This window comes from Squalius cephalus (assembly GCF_949319135.1).
Source record: "Squalius cephalus genome assembly, chromosome: 4".
Taxonomy (NCBI): domain Eukaryota; kingdom Metazoa; phylum Chordata; class Actinopteri; order Cypriniformes; family Leuciscidae; genus Squalius; species Squalius cephalus.
In genome coordinates this window covers 33,174,647-33,197,039 of record NC_137125.1, presented here as the reverse complement: position 1 = coordinate 33,197,039, position 22,393 = coordinate 33,174,647, and the positions used below count along the sequence as shown (strand labels likewise).

The 22,393-nt window shown below is 37.1% G+C and overlaps 1 protein-coding gene across 1 annotated transcript in view; it reads left to right on the top strand.

Annotated features, from left to right (window-relative positions):
* Positions 1-16,455: 16,455 nt before the first annotated feature.
* Positions 16,456-22,393, top strand: part of large1 (LARGE xylosyl- and glucuronyltransferase 1) — a 96,885-nt gene continuing 90,947 nt past the window's right edge. The window contains exons 1-2 of the mRNA XM_079868895.1: positions 16,456-16,934; positions 19,247-19,426. Coding sequence (XP_079725021.1) covers positions 19,321-19,426 — 106 coding nt within the window. The 5' untranslated portion in view covers positions 16,456-16,934; positions 19,247-19,320. The remainder of the gene's footprint in view (positions 16,935-19,246; positions 19,427-22,393) is intronic.

Below are 22,393 nucleotides of genomic sequence, written 5' to 3'. Positions count from 1 at the left end.
AATCTCACTTTATTAACCATTGTCTTTGCTGCTGACCTTCAATGCTCCAGTTCAACCATAAGAATAAGCAAAAATGACTTTAGATAAACATCTCATTTGAGTTTCTTTTGATTGTTTTTACAGTATAGCTTAAGAGGGTGCTTCTCAATACTCTAATGTATGCTTCCTCGTTTCCTTGCTTCTACGTCCTCAAGCCAGTGACCCATCAGCCATCTTGAAGGACATCTCAATTCTCTATTTGCACCATGAGGAGGCGAAGAATGAAGAGCGAGGAAGCTTCCTAAGGAATCTCGATGCACAGGGATCCTTCCCTCACATCCTAAGAGGGTGGAGCTGAGACACGAGGAAAAGAAGCGAGGGAAGGAAATGAGGATGCACAAATAAGAAATGAGAAGCACCCAGAGTGTTGGGATGTGTCCGAAATCGCATACTCTCTTGAGCAGGTACTTATTTTGATTACTTAGTAATTACTTCACGACCACTAAAAAACGTTCTATATAGTATGAATGTAATCTGGACGCACTACATTCGGCATGTTGTCATTATCATGTGACCAAACAGCGACGTCGCTTCACTGCCATTCATAAATCCTCTACCGTGGCCTCATGGGATGTAAGTGTCCATCGTATGCACACTTCAGAATCTCGCCAGAAGAGTAATCCAGGTACTTTTGCCTACTCTTTAATGAGAGCTCTGAATTTGGACATATTTCTTTTGTCACATACTGTTTTTCACCTTCCATATAGTAGGGAAGTATGCAATTTCGTATGCAGCCTTGCCTTGTGTCCCAATATCCATACTATTCATACTGAACAGTATGTGAGATTAGAATAAGTATGTCCCAAAGCATATGTTGAAAAGAGTATGTCATACAGTAAGTCCCCGGATGATTTATTTCGGTAGATTTTCGAAGTGTGGATCTGTGCACATTATAACAGCTAATATTGCCCACAATCCATTGTGCTTTGGAGGAGGATTCGTTCAGAACTAATAAACATGAGTAAAAAGTGTTAAAAAACTACAAAACATGGCTGATATGCGCAACTGATGGTGAGAGGTTTAGATAAAGTTTTGAGTGACAAATAAACAGTCTAACCTGATAAAAAATATTATTTAATGTTATCCGTGTTATTTTCATCTGCAATAACAATGTGGACTTTTATAAAGATGCGTTTGTCTATTAACTTTTAAATGCCTTATTATGCATTAATATGGGGAGAGTCTCTGCATGAAAGACCCGCAACTGCAGATCAACGTGCAACTGCATTTCTCTCCGAAACGGTAGGAAATTTAATGAAATGTGGAGGATTTTAATTGTGACAAGATGACTGACAGGCCAGTTTACTGTGACAGGATGCAACAGGAGCAAAGACGCAATTGTATGACATGACAGTACTATGTCCCAAAGCTTGTCTACTCTTTTTGCTACACATTCAAAAGTATGTACTTTTTCTTCACAAAAAGGGTACATACTTTTAGGGCGTAGTATAAGTAGGCGAATTGGGACACAATTTCTTCTTCTGTGATTCAGAATGTCAGCACAGCTGAAAGGTTTGTTTGAGCTGCGCCCTCTACTGTACAGGCATGAATTTGCATTTCCTTCAGCCTGTGGCTTATTCACTTCACTTTGGTGTGAAAGGGCCTTTACATTTGGCAAAAACAGAACTTTTTTGTTGTTATTGTTGTTAAAAAACAAACAAGCAAGCCCAGCCCAGCCCGGGTGAGAAAAAGTAAGCAAAAGTAACACATTTCTTTACATAAAAAGAAACAAAATACGCAATTAGTTACTTTTAAAGGAAGTAACGCAATATTGTACCACATTATTTTAACTCTTTCCCTGCCATTGACGGAAATTTTTGTAATTTGTGAGAAAACGCTTTCCTGCCATTGATGGAAATTTCCAGTAGAATCTGTCTGCAGCCTGCAAGACTACAGCAAGACTAAAGCTGAGTCCGAAATCGCATACTTCCCTACTATATAGTAGACGAAAAACAGTATCTGACAAAAGCAGTATGTCCAAATTCACAGCACTGATAAAAAAGTAGGCAAAAAAGTACCTGGATGACCTTCTACTTCCAGCCAGAATCTGGTGTGTATATGATACCCTATAGAACATACTTTTTTTAGCAGCCCTGAAGTAATTACCCAAATTCAAAATAAGTACCTACTCAAGAGAGTATGCGATTTCGGACGCAGCCTAAGAGTTACGTCAACTTGAAAAAAGTTACTTCAAGTTATGCCCATCTCTTGCAGTCCGTAGACTGACCCATCGCAGAATTTCCAGCTTTCCATGTTATCACTGTTGGTAAGGGGCACTATGACACATCTTCTGAAAGAGTAGGCCTATTGAATCTCCTGATCAAAACACAAGCAAAGAAGAAGCAGAAACAAACTTTATCATATAAACATTTGCATAGGTGAAATAACACGATCATCAACATTAAACTGCATATAAATCAAAATGTTGCCTAATGTTACTGAATGAAATGTCGACCCAGGAAGGGTTAATGACTATGAAGCTTTGGGGGTGTTGATGGACTATCGAGACTACTCCATCTATGTTTTGATCATCTTTCTGAATCCCCACCTGACGTAGTCTTTGACAAAAACGCGATTTCCTCACCTTTTTGCTCAAAATGTTGCTTTTTTAATGAAAATTACTCACATTCAAGTGCTGATAAAAAGGGAATGCATGAAGCTAGATTGTTTTTTGTTTTTTTTGTTTGTTTTTGTCAAAGTACAATTTTAACATAACAGATGCAATTTTTTACATCAAAGCAAATTTGTCCAGGTCTAAAAATATTTATGATCCATATTGGTGATTTAGCAATGTTGAAAACCATGCAAATAATTTTACTAAATATTAGCCTGAATTGGTATTTGAGTTTATTTGATAGGAACAATGTACAACTAGACCAAATTCTTCTCTGATAAGAACCAGAAGATGCTTTTCACCAGATTATAATCATATAAATCTTTCCACCTGTAGTCCCTAATGGCCTAACCAGAAAACCATGCCAATAACCTTTTGTTTATTATGTTTCAGTATATTTATTAGTTTCAGTGACATTCATTCTAATTAAGATTTTATTTAATATTACTTAACAAACTCTCTGTTTAGTCTGTTTTGGGGAAGGTTACAACTTTGGTTTTCATCATAGTTTCAGAAATGCAAACAATTAAAGATATAGAAATTACAACTTCATTTGGTTTTACTCAGCGCTCTCTTCTCTATGCAACAACAACTCATTTGAATATCATGCTATTACACTTACAACTCCCAATAAGATCCATAGTGTAGTCATTTATCGCCCCCCAGGTCAGCTGGGTAACTTCGTAGAGGAGCTGGATGTGCTGCTGTCCTCTTTTCCTGAGGACGGCACCCCACTTCTAGTCTTTGGTGACTTCAACATTCATCTCGAAAAGCCGCATGCAACAGACTTCATCTCTCTCCTTGCCTCTTTCGATCTCAAACGACTCATCACCACAGGTACTCACAAATCAGGCAACCAACTGGACCTGGTTTACACACGCAACTGCATCACAGACAACATTTTGGTGAGACCTCTCCATGTTTCAGATCATTTCCTCATTACTTTCAGTCTACAACTCTCTACCCCTGCACCACCAACCCCACCACCAGTCACTTTCAGGCGAAACCTGCGCACACTTTCTCCCTCCCATCTTTCATCTGCCGTGTCATCTTCTCTTCCCGCACCCTCACAATTCTCATGTCTGGATGTGAATACCACAACGGATACCTTATACTCCACTCTAACCTCTTCTCTAGACAATATCTGCCCTCTCTCCTCCAGGCCAGCACGCGCTACTCCCTCTAACCCCTGGTTGTCTGAGGTTCTTCGTGAACACCGGACCGAACTCAGGGCAGTGGAGAGGAAATGGCGCAAATCAAAAGACGTATCTGATCTAAGTATGTATAAATCTCACCTCTCTTCCTTTTCTGTTGATGTTCATGCTGCAAAATCTTCATACTTTCACAACAAGATCAACAGCTCCTCCAACACACGATCATTCTTCAAGACATTCAACTCTCTCCTCTGTCCACCTCCACCACCACCCACCTCCTCTTTAACGATTTTGCGAACTTCTTCACCAACAAAACAACAACTATCAGCAGTCAGTTCTCAGCTCCACACACACAGGAACCCAGACTGACCCCTTCCACAGCCAATATCCCTCTGTCCTCCTTTTCTCCGCTAACCCAGGAAGAAGTATCTACACTTCTCCTCTCCAGTCATCCTACCACCTGCCCTCTAGACCCCATCCCCTCACACCTTCTACAAGCCATCTCTCCCACACTTCTACCAGCACTCACACACATCATCAACTCATCCCTCCATACTGGCACTTTCCCTACAGCATTCAAGCAGGCTCAGGTTACTCCACTGCTTAAAAAACCAACACTAAACACATCATTTGTAGAGAATTACAGACCTAACTCTCTCCTGCCATTCATTGCGAAAACACTTGAAAGAGCTGTTTTCAACCAAGTAACATCCTTCTTGTCTCTAAACAACCAGCTGGATGTCAACCAATCTGGCTTCAAGAAAGGGCATTCAACTGAGACTGCATTACTGTCGGTCACAGAAGCCCTACGGATCGCAAAAGCTGCTTCCAAATCTTCAGTCCTCATTCTCCTGGATCTGTCTGCTGCCTTCGACACTGTGAATCATCAGATCCTTATGTCCAGCCTCTCATCACTGGGCATCACAGGAACTTCACTCCACTGGTTTGAGTCCTATCTCACAGGTAGGTCCTTCAGGGTCGCATGGAGAGGCGAGGTATCCAGAGCACATCAACTGACCACAGGGGTTCCCCAGGGTTCAGTTCTTGGTCCCCTCCTCTTCTCCATCTATACCACATCACTGGGACACATCATACAGGCACACGGTTTCTCCTACCACTGCTATGCTGATGACACACAGCTCTTCCTCTCATTTCAACCAGATGATCCCACAGTAGCTGCACAGATCTCAAGCTGTCTGGTGGACATCTCGACATGGATGAAGGAACATCACCTGCAGCTCAACCTGGCAAAGACTGAGCTTCTCGTCCTCCCTGCCAATCCATCTCTACAACACGACTTCACTGTCCTGCTAGAATCATCATCAATCACCCCATCAAGGTCGGTCAGAAATCTTGGAGTAACGTTTGATGACCAGCTGACCTTCACAGATCACATTTCAAAGACAGCTCGATCATGCAGGTTTGCACTGCACAACATCAGGAAGATCAGGCCTTTCCTTACTGAGCATGCAACACAACTTCTCGTCCAGGCCCTGGTCATTTCTAGGCTTGACTACTGCAATGCTCTTCTGGCCGGACTTCCATCATGTGCCACCAAACCCCTACAGATGATCCAGAACGCTGCAGCTCGTCTTGTCTTCAACGAGCCCAAGAGGGCCCACGTCACTCCTCTGTTCATCTCACTGCACTGGCTACCACTCGCTGCTCGCATCAAGTTCAAGGCATTGACGCTTGCTTACAGATCTATCACAGGCTCAGCTCCCTCCTACTTTCACTCACTCCTACGAGTCTACATCCCTACCAGAAGCCTACGATCGGTCAAAGAGCGACGTCTCGTGGTTCCATCACAGAAAGCCACAAAATCACTTTCCAGAACATTTTCATTCACAGTTCCATGCTGGTGGAACGCTCTCCCCACCCTCATCCGGAATGCAGAATCCCTGACAACATTCAAAAGACAGCTGAAAACCCATCTCTTCTGTGAGCACTTAACCGCATAAAAAATACTTCCCTTTCCCGTTAAAACCTCACTTATTGGGCTTATGCTACTCTGAATAATGCCTGAACTTTGTATTTTGAGCACTTCTTGCGTTGTTTTTGCCTCTTCATGATGACTCGCTTAATTTAGTCCTAATTTGTAAGTCGCTTTGGATAAAAGCGTCTGCTAAATGACTAAATGTAAATGTATGTTAAGTTAGCTTTAAGAAAAGAAATATGACTATTTGTAAAAGTCAATTTTATTATTAAATTTGTTTTTAAAAGAGGTAAATTATCTTTAAAATTTCACATTTTGAATCATATTCATTTATGTAATAAGTTTAGTTTAGACCTGGTGCAACTTGCCCACTGACTCGGATCAACTTACCCCTAACCTAGGGTAAATTGAGCCACAGGAACACTTTTTTATAAGAAGCCACATTTTTAGAACCCTTTGCCATATATTTATTCTGTTCATTTAAAATGATAGCAAACATCTTGAAATTTCTTTAGATACTTTCATTGTACTTCTGCCCAATTTTCTCTTATCTCGAGGACCACATAAGTAAAAAATGGCTCATCTTACCCTACTCTCCCCAACCTGCTGTAGAATCTCAGTTGACTCAAGGCTCAACATCTGACGCCACAGTGAGTTTCAAGAGTAAGTTAATTAATGAGAATGTGAATGAGCGAGTAATTACTCCCTTACTGATTGAGTGAATGCTCTTTGTTTTTACAATTGTATAACAGTATTTTAATTGTTATATTTTTTTTCATTTAAAACTGTTATTCAATGTTTTAGAGATTAGCTATTCATATTGTGAACTCATTCTAATTTGTAAAATAATAAAAAATAAATCCCAAAGGACGTTTGTCAGTCCTTCGCCAAACTTTGCACACATCAGCTCAGACCATGCTGACAAGTTATCAAAAGAAATTTGATCTATTAAACAGTTTAGGAGTTACAATTGAATTTTTACATGTGACTGGTATGACCCATTATGACTGTTATATCTATATCTTGTCTACACAAAGCCTAAACTTCTAAAAACACCATACATATGGAAAACAAGTAATTTTGAGCAAACTTGCTTAGTTTCATGAATTTATGATGCTATCAGGAGGCTAACAGCAAATTCTAAACAATTTGCCATTTCAACTGAAAGATGAAGGCTGTGATATTAATATTGTCCACTAGAGAGAACCACAGGATAAGGAATAATCGGTTTCCATCCCTCTGAATGGAAATAAATGCATTGATGTTGTTAAAGGAGAACTCCGGTCAATTTTAACATTGAGCTCATTTATTTGTACATTTGGAGTGCTGTCAATACAGAGAACAACGACAAAAATCGGTGTTGCCTACACCGAGTTATTCTATTTTTAAAATTTGCACCCTGTTGACTTCAATGGGGCAAGTTTTAAACCTGCTTTTAGCCTCTTAACATCCTTGATGTGTCATTACAAGTGCACAGAAAATGTGAGTGATTCCTTCAGAGTGAACACGAGTGGATCTGACTGCAGTAGATGTGAAAGATACTGTATGTATAAAAATGATGTTATTTAAGCCAGCGCAAATACCTGTGTTTACATCCTGTTTTCGGTTGAAGTCCAAAGTAGTCGATTGCCGAGTTCACGCACGTGATCATAGGTAACTAAACCTATGCGCGTGAACTCGGCAATCGACTGCTTTGGACTTCAACCCGAAAACAGGATGTAAACACAGGTATTTGCGCTGGCTTAAATAACATCATTTTTATACATATCTTTCACATCTACTGCAGTCAGACTCACTCGTGCTCACTCTGAAGGAATCACTCACATTTTCTGTGCACTTGTAATGACACATCAAGGATGTTAAGAGGCTAAAAGCAGGTTTAAAACTTGCCCCATTGAAGTCAACAAGGTGCAAATTTTAAAAATAGAATAACTCGGTGTAGGCAACACCGATTTTTGTCGTTGTTCTCTGTATTGACAGCACTCCAAATGTACAAAAAAATGAGCTCAATGTTAAAATTGACCGGAGTTCTCCTTTAAGTTATAATAGTATAAGTATAATAGTGTATTGAGAGTTCCTTGCTTTGCCTTTCCTTATATAGAAATCTTGTGAAATGCTTCTAGATTTTTTATTTTTTAGTAGTAGTTTATTTTGAACATGTAAATAAAAATATATATATACAGACATGCATACATACATACAATTAAAATAACAGCTAAATAAAGTCATGCACTTCTCAGCACAATCTTCCAAAATTATTGTAAGTAATTCAAATTAGAAATTCTCATGTTCAAAAAGGAGTAGGAAGAAGTTCATAACAAACTTTTCAGGTCCTACCCCCTTTCTCTATTTTTATCCTTTAGTTAAATACAAAACAATTTGATGCTTCTCTTATACATACATCTTTACATACACCGTATATCTACCTATACACCGTATATCTACCTACCTACTGTTCACATAGACACATGCATTAACATAGATACAGATGCATACATACATGCATACACACACATTCACATTTTCTTCTTCTTTCTTTTCCATCTATCTTCTTCATTTCCATCTATCTATAGCAAATCAAATAATAACACCTCCATAGACTTAATATGTAGACCAATGAACCTGTATACAATACTACCACCTCGAGTCCTTTTCATATTCTTTTCATATATTCAGTTTAGTCTTTTAAAATTACTCATAGTTGTACATGCTTTCATCTCTTCACTGCAGCTGTTCCATACATTAACTCATTTGGTTGTGATGCAGTGATATTTAGAATTTGTTCTTATAAGTTTCTTTTTAAATACAAATGTTCCTCTTAAGTGATGATTGCTCTCTCTCATTTGAAAAAACCCTTGAATACTGTTCGATAGCTGTTGATTATTTATTTTATACATAATTTGTGCAGTTTTGAAGTCAACAATATCTCTGAATTTTAGTGCTTTTAATTTAATAAACAGCGGAGTAGTTGGTGCTCTATAGGTTTATTTACAATTCTTAAGGCTCTCTTTTGAAGGATAAATATTGGTTCAGTGTTGGTTTTGTAAGTGTTTCCCCATACTTCCAAACAGTACGTAATGTATGGAAGTATGAAGGAACAATACAACGTGTACAGTGTTTGTTGATTTAATAGGTAATTGGTTTTATACAATATAGCAATTGATTTGGATATTTTGGCCTTGATATAATGTGTGGCTTCCAACATAATTTTTCATCGATTATTACTCCCAGAAATTTAAGTTATTTTACTCTTTCTATTTCAATATCATTTATCATAAGCTTTTTATTTAAAGTTGTGTCACGATTACCAAAAATTATAAATTTAGTTTTACTTAAATTCAGTGTTAGTTTATTTGCATCAAGCAACCAGCACCAGCTCTTCATCTTTTGTAATTCATTTTCAACTGTATCCAAGAGTTGTTCCAGATTTTCCCCAGAACAGATTAAATTAGTATCATCAGCAAATAAAATGGTTTTCAGTGTTTTTGACACCTCCCACACATTATTTATTTACAAATTAAACAACAATGGTCCCAACACTGACCCCTGGGGCACCCCACAGGTAATTTTCTTTGACTTTGAAATATGGTTTTGCAATTCAACATATTGTTGTCGATTATATAAGTAGCTATTTAACCAAGCAAGTGCAGTCCCCCTTGTTCCATATTTGTGTAATTTCATAATCAAGATATTGTGGTCTACTGTATCAAATGCTTTCTTAAGATCCAAGAATATCCCCATTGCATATTTATTTTTTTCTATTGCTGTTGTTATTTCTTCCACAAATTGAATAAGTGCATGTGAGGTTGTCCTATTAGTCCTGAAACCATATTGCTGATCACACAGTATATTATGTTTAGTAATGAAGTTATCGAGCCTTTTAGAGAATATTTTTTCTAGTATTTTTGAAAATTGGGAGAGCAGTGAAACAGGTCTGTAGTTTGAAAGTGTATGTTTTTCATTAGCCTTATATATTGGTATCACTTTTGCCATTTTCATTTTATCTGGAAAGACTCCAGTTTTCAGAGATTGATTACATACATGCGTTAGAGGTTTAACAACACAACCAATAATACTTTTTACCATAAACATGTCAATACCATTCTAGTCAGTTGACTTTTTACTCTTAAATGCTTTAACAATCTCTATAATTTCTTTTTCATTAGTTTCCTTAACAAACATAGTTTCAAAAATATTTACATTCTTGCTTAGCACATCATTTGTACTGCCAGTTTTTGCAAACCCCTCAGCCAAGCCTGGACCAACTCCAACAGAAAATCATTAAATTAATTTGCAGCCAAGGTCATATCCTTAACTTCTATATTGTTTTTTGTCAGAATTTTTTTTTTTATTCTTGATAATTTCATTCAGCACTTTCCAGGTGTTTCTTATATTACTTCTGTTGTCCTCCAGTAGTTTACTATAATAATTATTTTTATTGCTTCTCATGATTCTGGTTAGTTTGTTTTTATATATCTTATATTTATTTTCTGCTTCTTTTGTCCTCTTCTTTAAAAATTCTTTATATAAGAATCTATTTATATATTCTTGTACACAACCACGTGCAAGTGATCTGAGGGCGCTTCCTGGTGTGTGACGTGTGCGCACGTTCTGGCTTAGTCTGCGCAAGCACCGGTTGTGTACAAGAGGTAAAAACGATATAAATATTGTTCGTTTTCTCACACAAACCGCTCGTTTTGTGTCTTAGGCCATCAATGTGTACTTACGATGGGGAATTGTTTAATTTGGACTTCTCTGTGCATGCTCTTTGAGGTGGTGACCATAGACCTGCATTATACTGTATGACTTGACAGACAAGAACGGTTTGACCTAAAAATATCAAAATTGAAACTACTGTGGAAACAAAGACACCTACATCTTGGATGCCCTTGAGGTAAGCTAAAACATACCAACATTTAATTTCAAAGTGAACTATCCCTTTAAATATGAGTCATCATATACACCATATATTATGATCCCTAACTTTCAGTGCAGATTCAAGATGGACTTTGCTATAAAACCACATCACTAAAACTTATATATAAATAAGGGATCTCATTTAAACAGTGTCTAAACTATGGTTAGCTATGCTTAATTGAATATAGGCCTATGTATATATATATATATATATATATATATATATATATATATATATATATATAATGTAAAATGTAATAAAATATTTATGAATATATATAAAATGTAGCCTATTTGCACACTGCAGTTATAATTTCCTTCTGATTTTTTTTTTTTTTTTTTTTTTTTTTAGTAAGCATTGTTCGTTTCTTTATAAAGGAGTCTTTACAAATGACAAAATGAGTAATTGTACAAATGACTTGTACAAAAGTTTTCCAATTATATTTACAATGTTTGTATGAATTAAAATAAAAATGAATTAATTATCTGTGTACATATTATGAAATTTTGTTATAGACAAGAGCCCAGTAACAAGACCATCCAGGCCTGAATTTGTAATATTTTCAGGAAGGGTGGCTACATCACAAAACTGCAAAGGGGAACTACAAACTTCAAAGCTATCAAAAGAAACAGTTTAGCTCATGCTAGCTACATTTTTTATGCTTTCTTCCCAGCGGGCACCTTGACGTCAATTTGACATCAACAAATAGTCAAGATTTTGACCACCATGTATGACATGCATGAATATGCATATTTTCATTATATTTTGTAATTATTTCCTTGTGGTTGTAAAGATGCCTAACAAAGGTATCAATCTGACATGTTTTTTTCTGGTCCCTACATCTCAGGTCAATATCATTGACATTAAATTGATGTTGATTTGATGTCAGGAAACAAGACGTCAAATTTATGTGAAATTTATGTCAAAACAATGTCTGAAATGTCTGAAAAAAAGTATATTTATTACTCATTGTAAATCAATGTGACTCATTTTCAACATCTAAAAGACCTAGCCTGAATGATCTTGAAAGTTGTAGACCTAGGTCTATGTATTTTGCATGTGTGTTTTTATTTATTTAAATCCTAGCATATTTACATTTAGTTCACGTTTAAAATGACAGCAGACACTATAATGGCATATACTATAAAAGGTAAATTTAATCTGATATTGGAGCTTGATATTGAATGATATCAAAATAGCATTAAAATAACATCAACATCATGGCATCCTGATGTCAAATAGATGCCCAGCAGGCACATGATATAGACTATAACATCAGTCAGACGTTGGATTTTGGTTGAAAATGAAAGTCGGGTTGACGTCTAAATCCAATGTTTGTTTGACGTCAGGCTCCAACGTTGGGCAGTCGTTGAATTTTGGTTGGAATAAACCAAACAAAAAGGTGAAATACATGGCCGTACACTTATTACCAGCTTCACTTAAAGCTAAGACTGACTTTATTTAATTTCCGGTTTAATCAATAGTTGTATTTTAAAGTCACCATGATGGTGGTTAGCGTTTGCTTTAGTTGTGCTCTTGACCCTTGACTCTTTAATTAAACTTTTCTCTGGCTGCTATAAATGTGTGTTTATAAAGCACAATTGTTGTAGCTAAAAAAGCCATAAGAAAATGAGATCAGGTGATGTTGGCTGTTTATTGATGAAGAAGGCGATATCATCATGTAATTGCCTGAATCCCTGATCTTATTTAGTGTCTAATGCTTTGATTATATAGGACTTGTGGTTTTAACATTGATTTATTCATAATATAAGTCATTTGATTCTACAACATATCTAACAGTGTTGTTTATCAAAACAAGTAATAAAAACTCAGTGAGTGTTTTAGCGCAATTTTCTGACGTCATGGGATCACAACACTAAGAGATAGTAAATCTTTTTATGTTTTTTTTTTTTTTTTTGTGTGCGTTCCCGAGATTAGACCTTCCTTAACATAATGCCGAAAACCCGAAGTCTCTAGGTGGTCTGGTTGAGGAGGAGATAGAAGTGCAAGATTGGTGCGCACAGACAGAACAGAAATCATGAGTTAACAATCGCAATTTTGTCCGTAGGAAAATTGCGCTAAAAATACTTGATTTTTAAAAACTATTTTGTGCACAAAAACCTTTCATCTATGGCATTACTTAGACACACACAGACATCAAGAAACAGCATATGAATCTCAACAATGGTGACAATAAAAAAAAAAATCCAGATAATCAGATCAACTCCAGCTGCATAATTTATTAAAGCCGCAATGCATGCTGGGAGATATGGGTGAGTTTTGATTGGTGGTACCCAGCATGTACTGCAGCTGAAGCATTTCATTGATTGTCACATTGTTGAGAGTCATACAACAATAATATGTAATACAACAGTAATAATGTAGAGGAAAAAGTTTAATGCACTAAATGTTTTGAAAATCCTTTATATTATTTAAGCAACATTGCTCTCATGCTGTAAAATCAATTGTCTCCTATTATAAAGCAACATTAAAAACACAAGTCCTATATAATCAAAACATTAGACACTGAATAAGATCAGGGATTCAGGCAATTACATGATGACATAATTATCAATGTTCAGCCAACATCACCTGATCTAAATTTTCTCATGGCTTTTTTGCCACAACAAATGTGATTTATAATTACACAATTATTTTTTTTACTAAAAAAAAATGTATACTACAAAGTCAAGAGTCAAGAGTCCAACTAAAGCAAACGCTAACCACCATCATGGTAGTGATGTATGTCTCGAGACCGGTCTTGGTCTCGAGACCGGTCTCGAGACCACCTTTACGTGGTCTCGGTCTTGTCACGGCCTTGACGGTCTTTGGTCTTGGTCTTGTCTTGGTCTCGGACCTCTCGGTCTTGTCTAGGTCTCGCTGACATAGTGGTCGGGGGATTTAGAAATACAATACTACAATATCCACGACGACACAACGTTCGATAATGCAACATTATTATCCGCAACGGAACGAATTGAAGCGCGCGCCGGATTGATGACGGTGCGGTGTGTGCGCGAGCCACACGAGAAAACACTGTATCCGCGCCACTGATCGCAGCGGCAACAAGCACTTTGATCACTTGGTTTAAAAAACACATATCAGTGACATGATGGGTTTTATCTTCATTCAGGAGATTTTGGGTAACTGCACAACTGACAGATGACTTTGAGCGCACCGCCAAACGGTGTGTGTGTGTGTGTGTGTGTTGTGTGTGTAACCATAGCGACAAAACGACCAACTTTCGGATCCTGCACTTAAGCCTATAATTTCGTTTTTAAAAAATTAATTATGTATTTAAAAGTTGCAGAATGGATTAATTTGGAGTCTGAGACTCCGAAATCGGCAGAGATAGACAGGCATTTGCTTCGATGAATTTGTGTCTTTGATATCTGTGTGTGTGTGTGTGTGTTGTTTGAATACAGTATCGTATTTAAGATGGTGATGGACTAAATAAATGGTCTTTTAAATATCATCTGCATATCTATGTTGTGTTGACTAAACATTAGGCCTAATCCAAGTTTATAATTGTGCATCTTTAATTTGCTGTTACGATTTCATCTACACATTAAGTATAATTTCAATTGGTTAAATATTTCTCATTCTTTAGACACTTGTTGGAGGAGCAAGATGGTGTTGGAGGTGTTTGATGTTTTGTCAGATGAACCAGTCAGTACCAGTCATGTCAGTTCTCAACAGTACACAAAAGTTAAGGGAGTCTCAATCCTCTAATAGTGCAGTAACAGCCGTCATGCAATAATTGCTCACATAGTTGATCTCACCCAGTCTGCAAAAACATTTACAGTGAGCTCACAGTCACACACATGACATGGTCTGTCTCTGTATTGTTCTGCCAACTGCGGCTGAACCCTATGCTGCTGTTCTTGAATTCATACTTCATACTACAAGTTATAGCTTAGCTTCAACACTAGTCTTTTTTTTTTTTTTTTTCTGTCTCGACTTGGTCTCGGTCTTGGTCTCGACTTGGTCTTGGTCTTGGTCTTGGTCTCGACTTGGTCTTGGTCTTGACTTATTCTGTCTTGGTCTTGGTCTTGGTCTTGTCTTGGTCTCGATACCCTCTGGTCTTGGTAGTGTCTTGGTCTCGGTTTAGGCGGTCTTGACTACAAGTCTACATCATGGTGACTTTAAAATACAACTATTGATTAAACCGGAAATTAAATAAAGTCAGTCTTAGCTTTAAGTGAAGCTGGTAATAAGTGTACGGCCATGCATTTCACCTTTTTGTTTGGTTTATTCCAACCAAAATTCAACGACTGCCCAACGTTGGAGCCTGACGTCAAACAAACATTGGATTTAGACCAGTGGTTCTCAACTCCAGTCCTCGGGACCCGCTGCTCTGCACATTTTGTATGTCTCCCTTATTTAACACACCTGAATCAGATCATCAGCTCGTTAAGAGAGACTCCATGAACTGAACTGAGTGTGTCAGATAAGAGAGACATACAAAATGTGCAGAGCAACGGGTCCCGAGGACTGGAGTTGAGAACCACTGATTTAGACATCAACCCGACATTCATTTTCAACCAAAATCCAACGTCTGACTGACGTTGTAGTCTATATCCTGTGCCTGCTGGGATCAACATCATGACATCTTGACATCAAATAAATGTTGAATTGACATCAAATACCAACAAAGCATGACATCAAAATAACATCAAAATGACATCAGCAGAGGTCAAAATCTTGACATCAAATTGACATCGACACTTTGACGTCAATATGACTTTCATTTTTGACCTATTTCTTGACGTAATTTTGACATCAATGTTGATGTCATATTGATGTTAAATTGACATCAAATGCCCACTGGGATCACTGCAACCTTTTATGTGATGGGAATAGATCTAAATACTTTAAAAAAATTATCACGATTCGTTAATCTCGATAGCTGTAATAGTAAAAACATATAATAGCTGTAATAGTAAAAGTTTTCGAGAGAGTTTCACATGTAATGCTAAATATTTCATATGCAAGCATGTCAGCCAATCACAGCAGAGGGCGTTTACACTGAAGTCTCACAGCAGACACACCCCTTCAAACAGAGCGTTCATATCAGACGCTAAAATCAGGCTAGGAAATATGCCTTTTATTTCTATATTATAACAACTTTTGAAAACATACTAACATTATAAGGGCACCCCAGGAAACATTCTAAAATAATAAAATAATCCATGTAATGGGACCTTTAAAGAGTTACTGTTGAGTTTTGTGGGTCACCATTGTGCTGAAGAGTAGAGCCTGTGCATCAGTTCTGGATGAGCAGAGAAACACTGATGTAACACTGCATGTTGCTTTATTTAACAGGCAGTGATTGTGTACTTGTTGATTATCTATTTGTTAAGGTCTTCAACTCATTCATGTGTGCTGTTGTTAACTAACACTTATCTGCAAGAGGATTGAGTTAAATCAATGTTTTGTTAACTCATTTAAATTAATTACATTTTTTAGAAAAATATATATTTTTAGTGGACTCAAATGAAATAAGATCACAGTATAAATATGAAATGGCAATTGATCAATTTAAGGTAGAATCAGTTAAATCAGTTTACAACATCAAGACATTTTGACGTCAAATAAATGTTGAATTGACACCAAATACCAACAAACAAAGCATGACATCAAAAATGATGTCACATTGATGTTAAATTGACATCAAATGCCCACTGGGTTGTACAGTACTGTGAAGCTTTAGGAAGCAAAGCAGAATCAAATCCCTTCCCGGGTTTTTGTGAAAACACAGCCGCCTGGACTGGATTGTGGATTGTGGATTGAGGCAGTGATTGGAGGATATGTTGGGAATGAGAACTGAAGGAGGATGGGAAACAAACAGGGAGTGTTGTGTAGAGAGGCCGCAGTGTTCACATTATACGCAATGATATCAGATAATTGATCGAATAAACGGCGCGTTTTGTGGAATGTGATGTATAACTCGCGTGCAGGGAAGCAGAAGACGATATTTCCAGCATATCTTTTCTAAAAAACCCACCGCATTCATCAAATCCAGCATGCGGCATTTTCACGCGCTAATCTTGGATCTGAAATGGATACAAATGCGATCTGAGACACTGACATATCTGTGATATTCCCTCACGGTGATTCTGACTGGGTTGGTGGAGACGATTGGCATTAAAACCATCAGTTCTTCATTCATGCACATATCATACGGATACTGAAGATCATTTTTTCGTCTGTTGTTTTATATTTTATTGTCAGTAAAGGACTAGTCCAGTCACAGTGATTTCAGCATCACAGGTGAGACGGCATGCATAACAGCCATACAATTCCCTACCATAATAAATGACCAATTACTAGTGTATTCAACTGTAATACATAATCAATGTTTATATGCCACTTTGACCTTTGTGGAGTAATCCTCAATAAAGTCTCATAAAACACTCCCCATTCTCTCATTAGTTAATTTTATTCGCTCACTAACATTGTTCAACAAAGACGTACGTGCATCATTTCCCCTGAACCGTAAAGAACAAATGCTATTTCCATCACATCTCAAATCATCATTAATTATGCAAATTAATGTCACTGCCCTACCTGAGCGTGGGACATTTAAATGTGTGTGTTGAAACAAAAATATTAAAACAGTTTATAAACACTGTTTTCAAAAAGAAACAACGATCTCTAAAGTCAATATGTAAAAGTAATTTGATCAGAAGTAGCCCTTTTTTTTAATACGACCATGAGCATGTGGACGAGTGGATTCACGTGTACCAGATGTGGGCCAGATCTGGTCGGACACTATGTTGCTGTCTGAGAAAAGTTTAATAAAATTGGACAAAAGTAGAAATTCACCCAACAATTAGAATTACCCCATAATTTACTCACCCTCAACAAGCCATCCAACGAGTATGACTTTCTTCTTTCAGCCAAACACAATCGGAGTTATATTAAAAAATATCCTGGCTCTTCCAAGCTTTATAATGTGAGTGAATGGTAGGCCTACCTTAGATTTAGATTTTTGAAGCCCAAAAAAGAGCATCCAATCATCATAAAAGTAATGCATACGACTAATTCAAACAGTGTCAGAAGTTTTCAGAATATTTGTTTTCATCCGTTTATTACAGTGCTAATATTTACCACAGCTTTACTGCACTAACAGTGATAGTGTCTGTGGTATTTTGGGTGAAACTATCGTTACTTTAGTAATTTTTTTTATCTTCAGACACTGGTTATCGTGGTAATTCTTTAGATGGTTTTAAATCCAGTCACCTGCGCTATCCATGCTTGTTTTCATTGCTTTATGGTAGTTTAATTACCCACTGAAGTCTGAGGATGTCACTGTAAATGTTTTGTTTGGAGTGAAAGGCTCTTCAAACTATGGCGCTTTATGAGCCAGCCATGACTTGGATTTTTACTAAAGTATTTCTAAGGAATTGCTTTATTGCTTTATTATATAGGCCTACAATTGTGCTATATTAAATTTGGAGTTAGAGAAACTTGGCAGGAAGATCTACATTGGAAGGAAGGATGCCATGAGTAACAGCATTGATCTGTATTTTTGTTCTTAAGTGGGGAATATGAAGATTTGAACATAGTCAGATTTACTCTCAGATGCTTTGCATTGCCACAACTCGAATATTGTCTTTTGTGCTGACATAGCAGCTGCTGAATCTGAGAAACCAACCTCATGTTCCAGCCTGTTCTTTAGCACTGCAGTAAGAGATCTGAACATGCTCACTAGTTCATTAACTTGATAGATATGATGCTGTGGTGTTAGTGGTGCAGATCTTGGCAGGTGACTGAAAGGTTTTAGGTTTGAATTTCATAAAAGGTAACCTGAGTGGCTTTTATCACAGTATGAGTCATTTTATATCACAGTAACTATTTGTTTTTTTTTCTGGAAATGCATTAAAACTTGATTTGTATATTAAATATGTAGTAATACATGCTGTTGGATAATACAATTAATAAATTACTTGACAAATCAAAAGTGCTTCATCTCATTTGATTATTGTCTCTTTTATTTGGAACCTGTGCCCTGTCCCAAATTACACACTTTATGGCTTGGCTTGACAAACACTTGAGTTCAAAGGAAAAGATTCAACAGTCAAATTAAAGTGTTAGTTCACCCCAAAAGTTTTTTATTCTGTCATCCTTTACTCACCCTCATTTTGTTCCAAACCTGTATGAGTTTCTTTCTTCTGCTGAACCCAAAAGATATTTTGAAGGATGTCGGCAACCAAAAACAGTTTCTGGTCCCCATTGACTTCCATAGTATTTTTTTTCCAAACTATGGAAGTCAATGGCTTCCGTCAACTGTCTGGATACAGACTTTCTTCAGAATATCTTTTGTGTTCAACAGAAGAAAGAAACTCATACAGGTCTGGAACATTTTGAGGGTGAGTAAATGATGACAGATTATTATTATTATTATTTAGTGAACTATCCCTTTAATATAATGCAGATAGTTCAAACTCTAAAATCTATTTGGGTTGCCATTGAAGTCATTTTGGTGTTTTACTGATTCTGGTAGATGAGCATTTTGTTATCATCAATAAATTTGTGCAATGGCTAACACTTTATTTTTGTTTTGTATTTTTACTGAGCAGTGCCATGCACCCCCCATCCAAAAAGCTGATGCCCACATAGAGGTCTCTGAACAGACACCCTCTGGCTGCAGAGGATGCTGGGAATGTGTCGTGGGCGCAGGAAGTTTGTGGCTGCCTCCCTCGCCCTGATCTTTATCCCGGCCCTCACCTGGCTCTATCTGTCATCCGCAAACTTCACAGGTACGATAACACGCATCACAGAATTCATGAGCAGGAAACACGGCGCTGAGAATTTCTATAGAAAAGTTGGTAACACTTTATGATAAGTATACAGTAATAAAATACTTACAAATTATTAACAAATTATTAGTTTTACTCATAGGTTATGTATTCTAGTCTCTACATTGTTAACATACTGTATTAATAGGCTACATACAGTTCTTCATTCATTTCACTGTAATTAACACAATTCTTATTGTTTAATTAGGTCATAGAAAAGGAATTGATGAATGGTTATTAGGAGTAAATAGTTCTTACTTTAGGAAAAGATTAGGTCATGGAAAATGGGAAATCTATCATTACGTGCTTTAAACCAACTTTTATTGGACATTAATTCCATTCATAATCAGTGTTCCTTAAAATGTTTACAAATATATTAAGCACACACACACACACACATACATGTTGGCATGTATAGTTTACAGTAACTCTCCATTGGCGTAATGGTTGCATAATATATAGGCTAACTGTATATCCCCTTATATTAACTCTATCCCTAAACCTTCCCTATCACAGAAAGCTATTAATGGATAATAAGTTGTTAACAAAGCATAAAAAAACATTAACTCTTTACATGTGAGCTAATTAAACAATAATAATTGTGTTAATTACAGTGACAATGAATGAAAAAAGTCACTATTTGTATACAGCCTAGTAATATATTAACAACGTAGAGACTACAATATATTAACTATGAAATAATTATAAACTAATAGTTTGCAAATTATTTTTAAGTAATTTATTACTATATACTAATTATAAAGTGTCGCTGAAAAAAAAAATCTAAGTTGCTCATAAATATTACAAGTATTATTTAAAATGTTTAAAGATTTTTCTGGTTAATTTAATTAACTTTTAATCAACATGTCCAGCTATGAAAAAAAATTGCTTTTGAATGTAATATAAAAATAATACGAATGACATTTCAAACATCATTATCTGTAAATCATTAATAGTCCAGGTGATATGTGAAAATTATGTTCACTTTTTCATAAAAGCTTGAAAATTGGTACACATATACAGTTTGGGGCCCTGAACATTTTCAGAAATGGAGCCATCGCAAAAACACCTCATGGCAACCATGGTGGCCATTTTGCTTTCCGCCATAACTGAATTATGTATTTTGTATTATATCTCATGAACCAAACATGATAACATGGAAAATATGTTTACCCCTATGTTTTGATGGTCAAGAATTACATTGATACAATATACAACATGTTCAGTTGAATAGTTCATGGCGAATTCAGTGACGTTGTGAGAAGGATTACAATGAAATCGCAGTATCTTAGAATATCATCTGAAGATGGGGCCACACTAAAAGATTTTTAAAATCGTATAATATTTTTTAAATGTGAGAGACCACAAGCATGACGATAAAAAATAATAGATTTATCCATTTTGTTCCTTCAGTGTGTGGAGTGCCGCGTTTTGACCAGGATCTCACACTAACAAATTCCATTCACAGACAACATAGTCCCACCTGTGAACAAGGGAAATCTCACAAAATCTCTCGCATCAAACGTGACTTTACTGTAAACAAACATGGTGGATGAAATGGTGGAAACATGCAAGAAGAAATGGTGCCTATAGTGTATGGATTGCTTTTTAAGCCAGGGACACACCAAGCCGGCAGTTGGGCAGTTTTTGATTGTCGGCCGACTTAGTTTTTCTGATGTGTTCCACACTGTTGGCTCTAGTCAACACTGTCTGCTTTCATCAGCGTTCGTTCTTTGGCATGGGTTGGTGTAGGGCTGGGCGATATATCGCATGACATTGTTAGGCGCATCTCTTCATGGTGGACTACACTTGGGATACAAGGCTAATCTGCCTAGAAAACAGTATAAGCAGTGCCCCAGACAGTGCCTCACGAAACCAGTGCCCCAGACAGTGAGGTCTAAATATTAGATGGGTGAACAGTCATCAACATGCTGAAATTAGCTAAAACCTTCAATGACTTTTCCAGCAAGATTTTCATACCTTTTATTAAAGAAAAACTTGAAAGGGTGAACAGAGTAGATGTTGTATGGGACTGCTATGAAATTAACAGCTTAAAGTCCCAGAAGTGGGGAAAGGGGACAAGAACAAGAGTGGATGGAAAAAAACAAGTTAACAAACCAACTGTAAAGGCTTCCTGAGAGTGGATAAAAACAAAACAGAGCTCTTTTACTTTCTGGCCAGCAAATGAGAAAATGTCGACTACCAAACAAGTTGTTTAGACATGCAGACCCAATCATCTCACCCACAAGAATCAGATCAGATTGCCCCTTGCACACATGAAGAGGCACATACAAGGATGCTACTCCATGCGGCGGATACTGCAAGAAAAGGATTAAAAAAGATCAACCTGCGCACTGTGGACCAACTGTTGTGGTTCTAGCCATAGCACATGTGTCACAGCTGGACATTGAGGAGTTGTGGGTGGCATTTGGGACTGGCAAGAACTTCAGATACATACCTGCCCATGAGATTGCCAAATATCTGGGTCCTGACAAATTCAAGGCCCATTCATGTTCCATGACATTCACTGGCTGTGACACAGTCTCTGCATTTGCAACCAGGGGCAAGAAGACAGTATGGGTTACCTGGAATGCAGATGGCATGGCAACATAGGCCTTCATGGCTCTGTCAAAGGCTCCAAAAAGCATTCCAGAGGAGGTAATTTCCATTGTGGAGCTCTTCACAATTCTCCCTTTAAGATCGCACCAGCAGCGAACTCAACATCGATCAAGCTCGTCTTGAGTTGTTCACAAAGAAAGGAAGGAGGAATGGAGCAAATCCCCCCAACTAAGCATGCACTGGTGCAGTCAAGTCAAGTCACCTTCATTTATATAACGCTTTTTACAATATAGATTGATTGAAGCAGCTTTACAGAGATAATAGGAAATTCATTCAACAAAGATTGTTTTGGCCGAACAGCACCTTTAG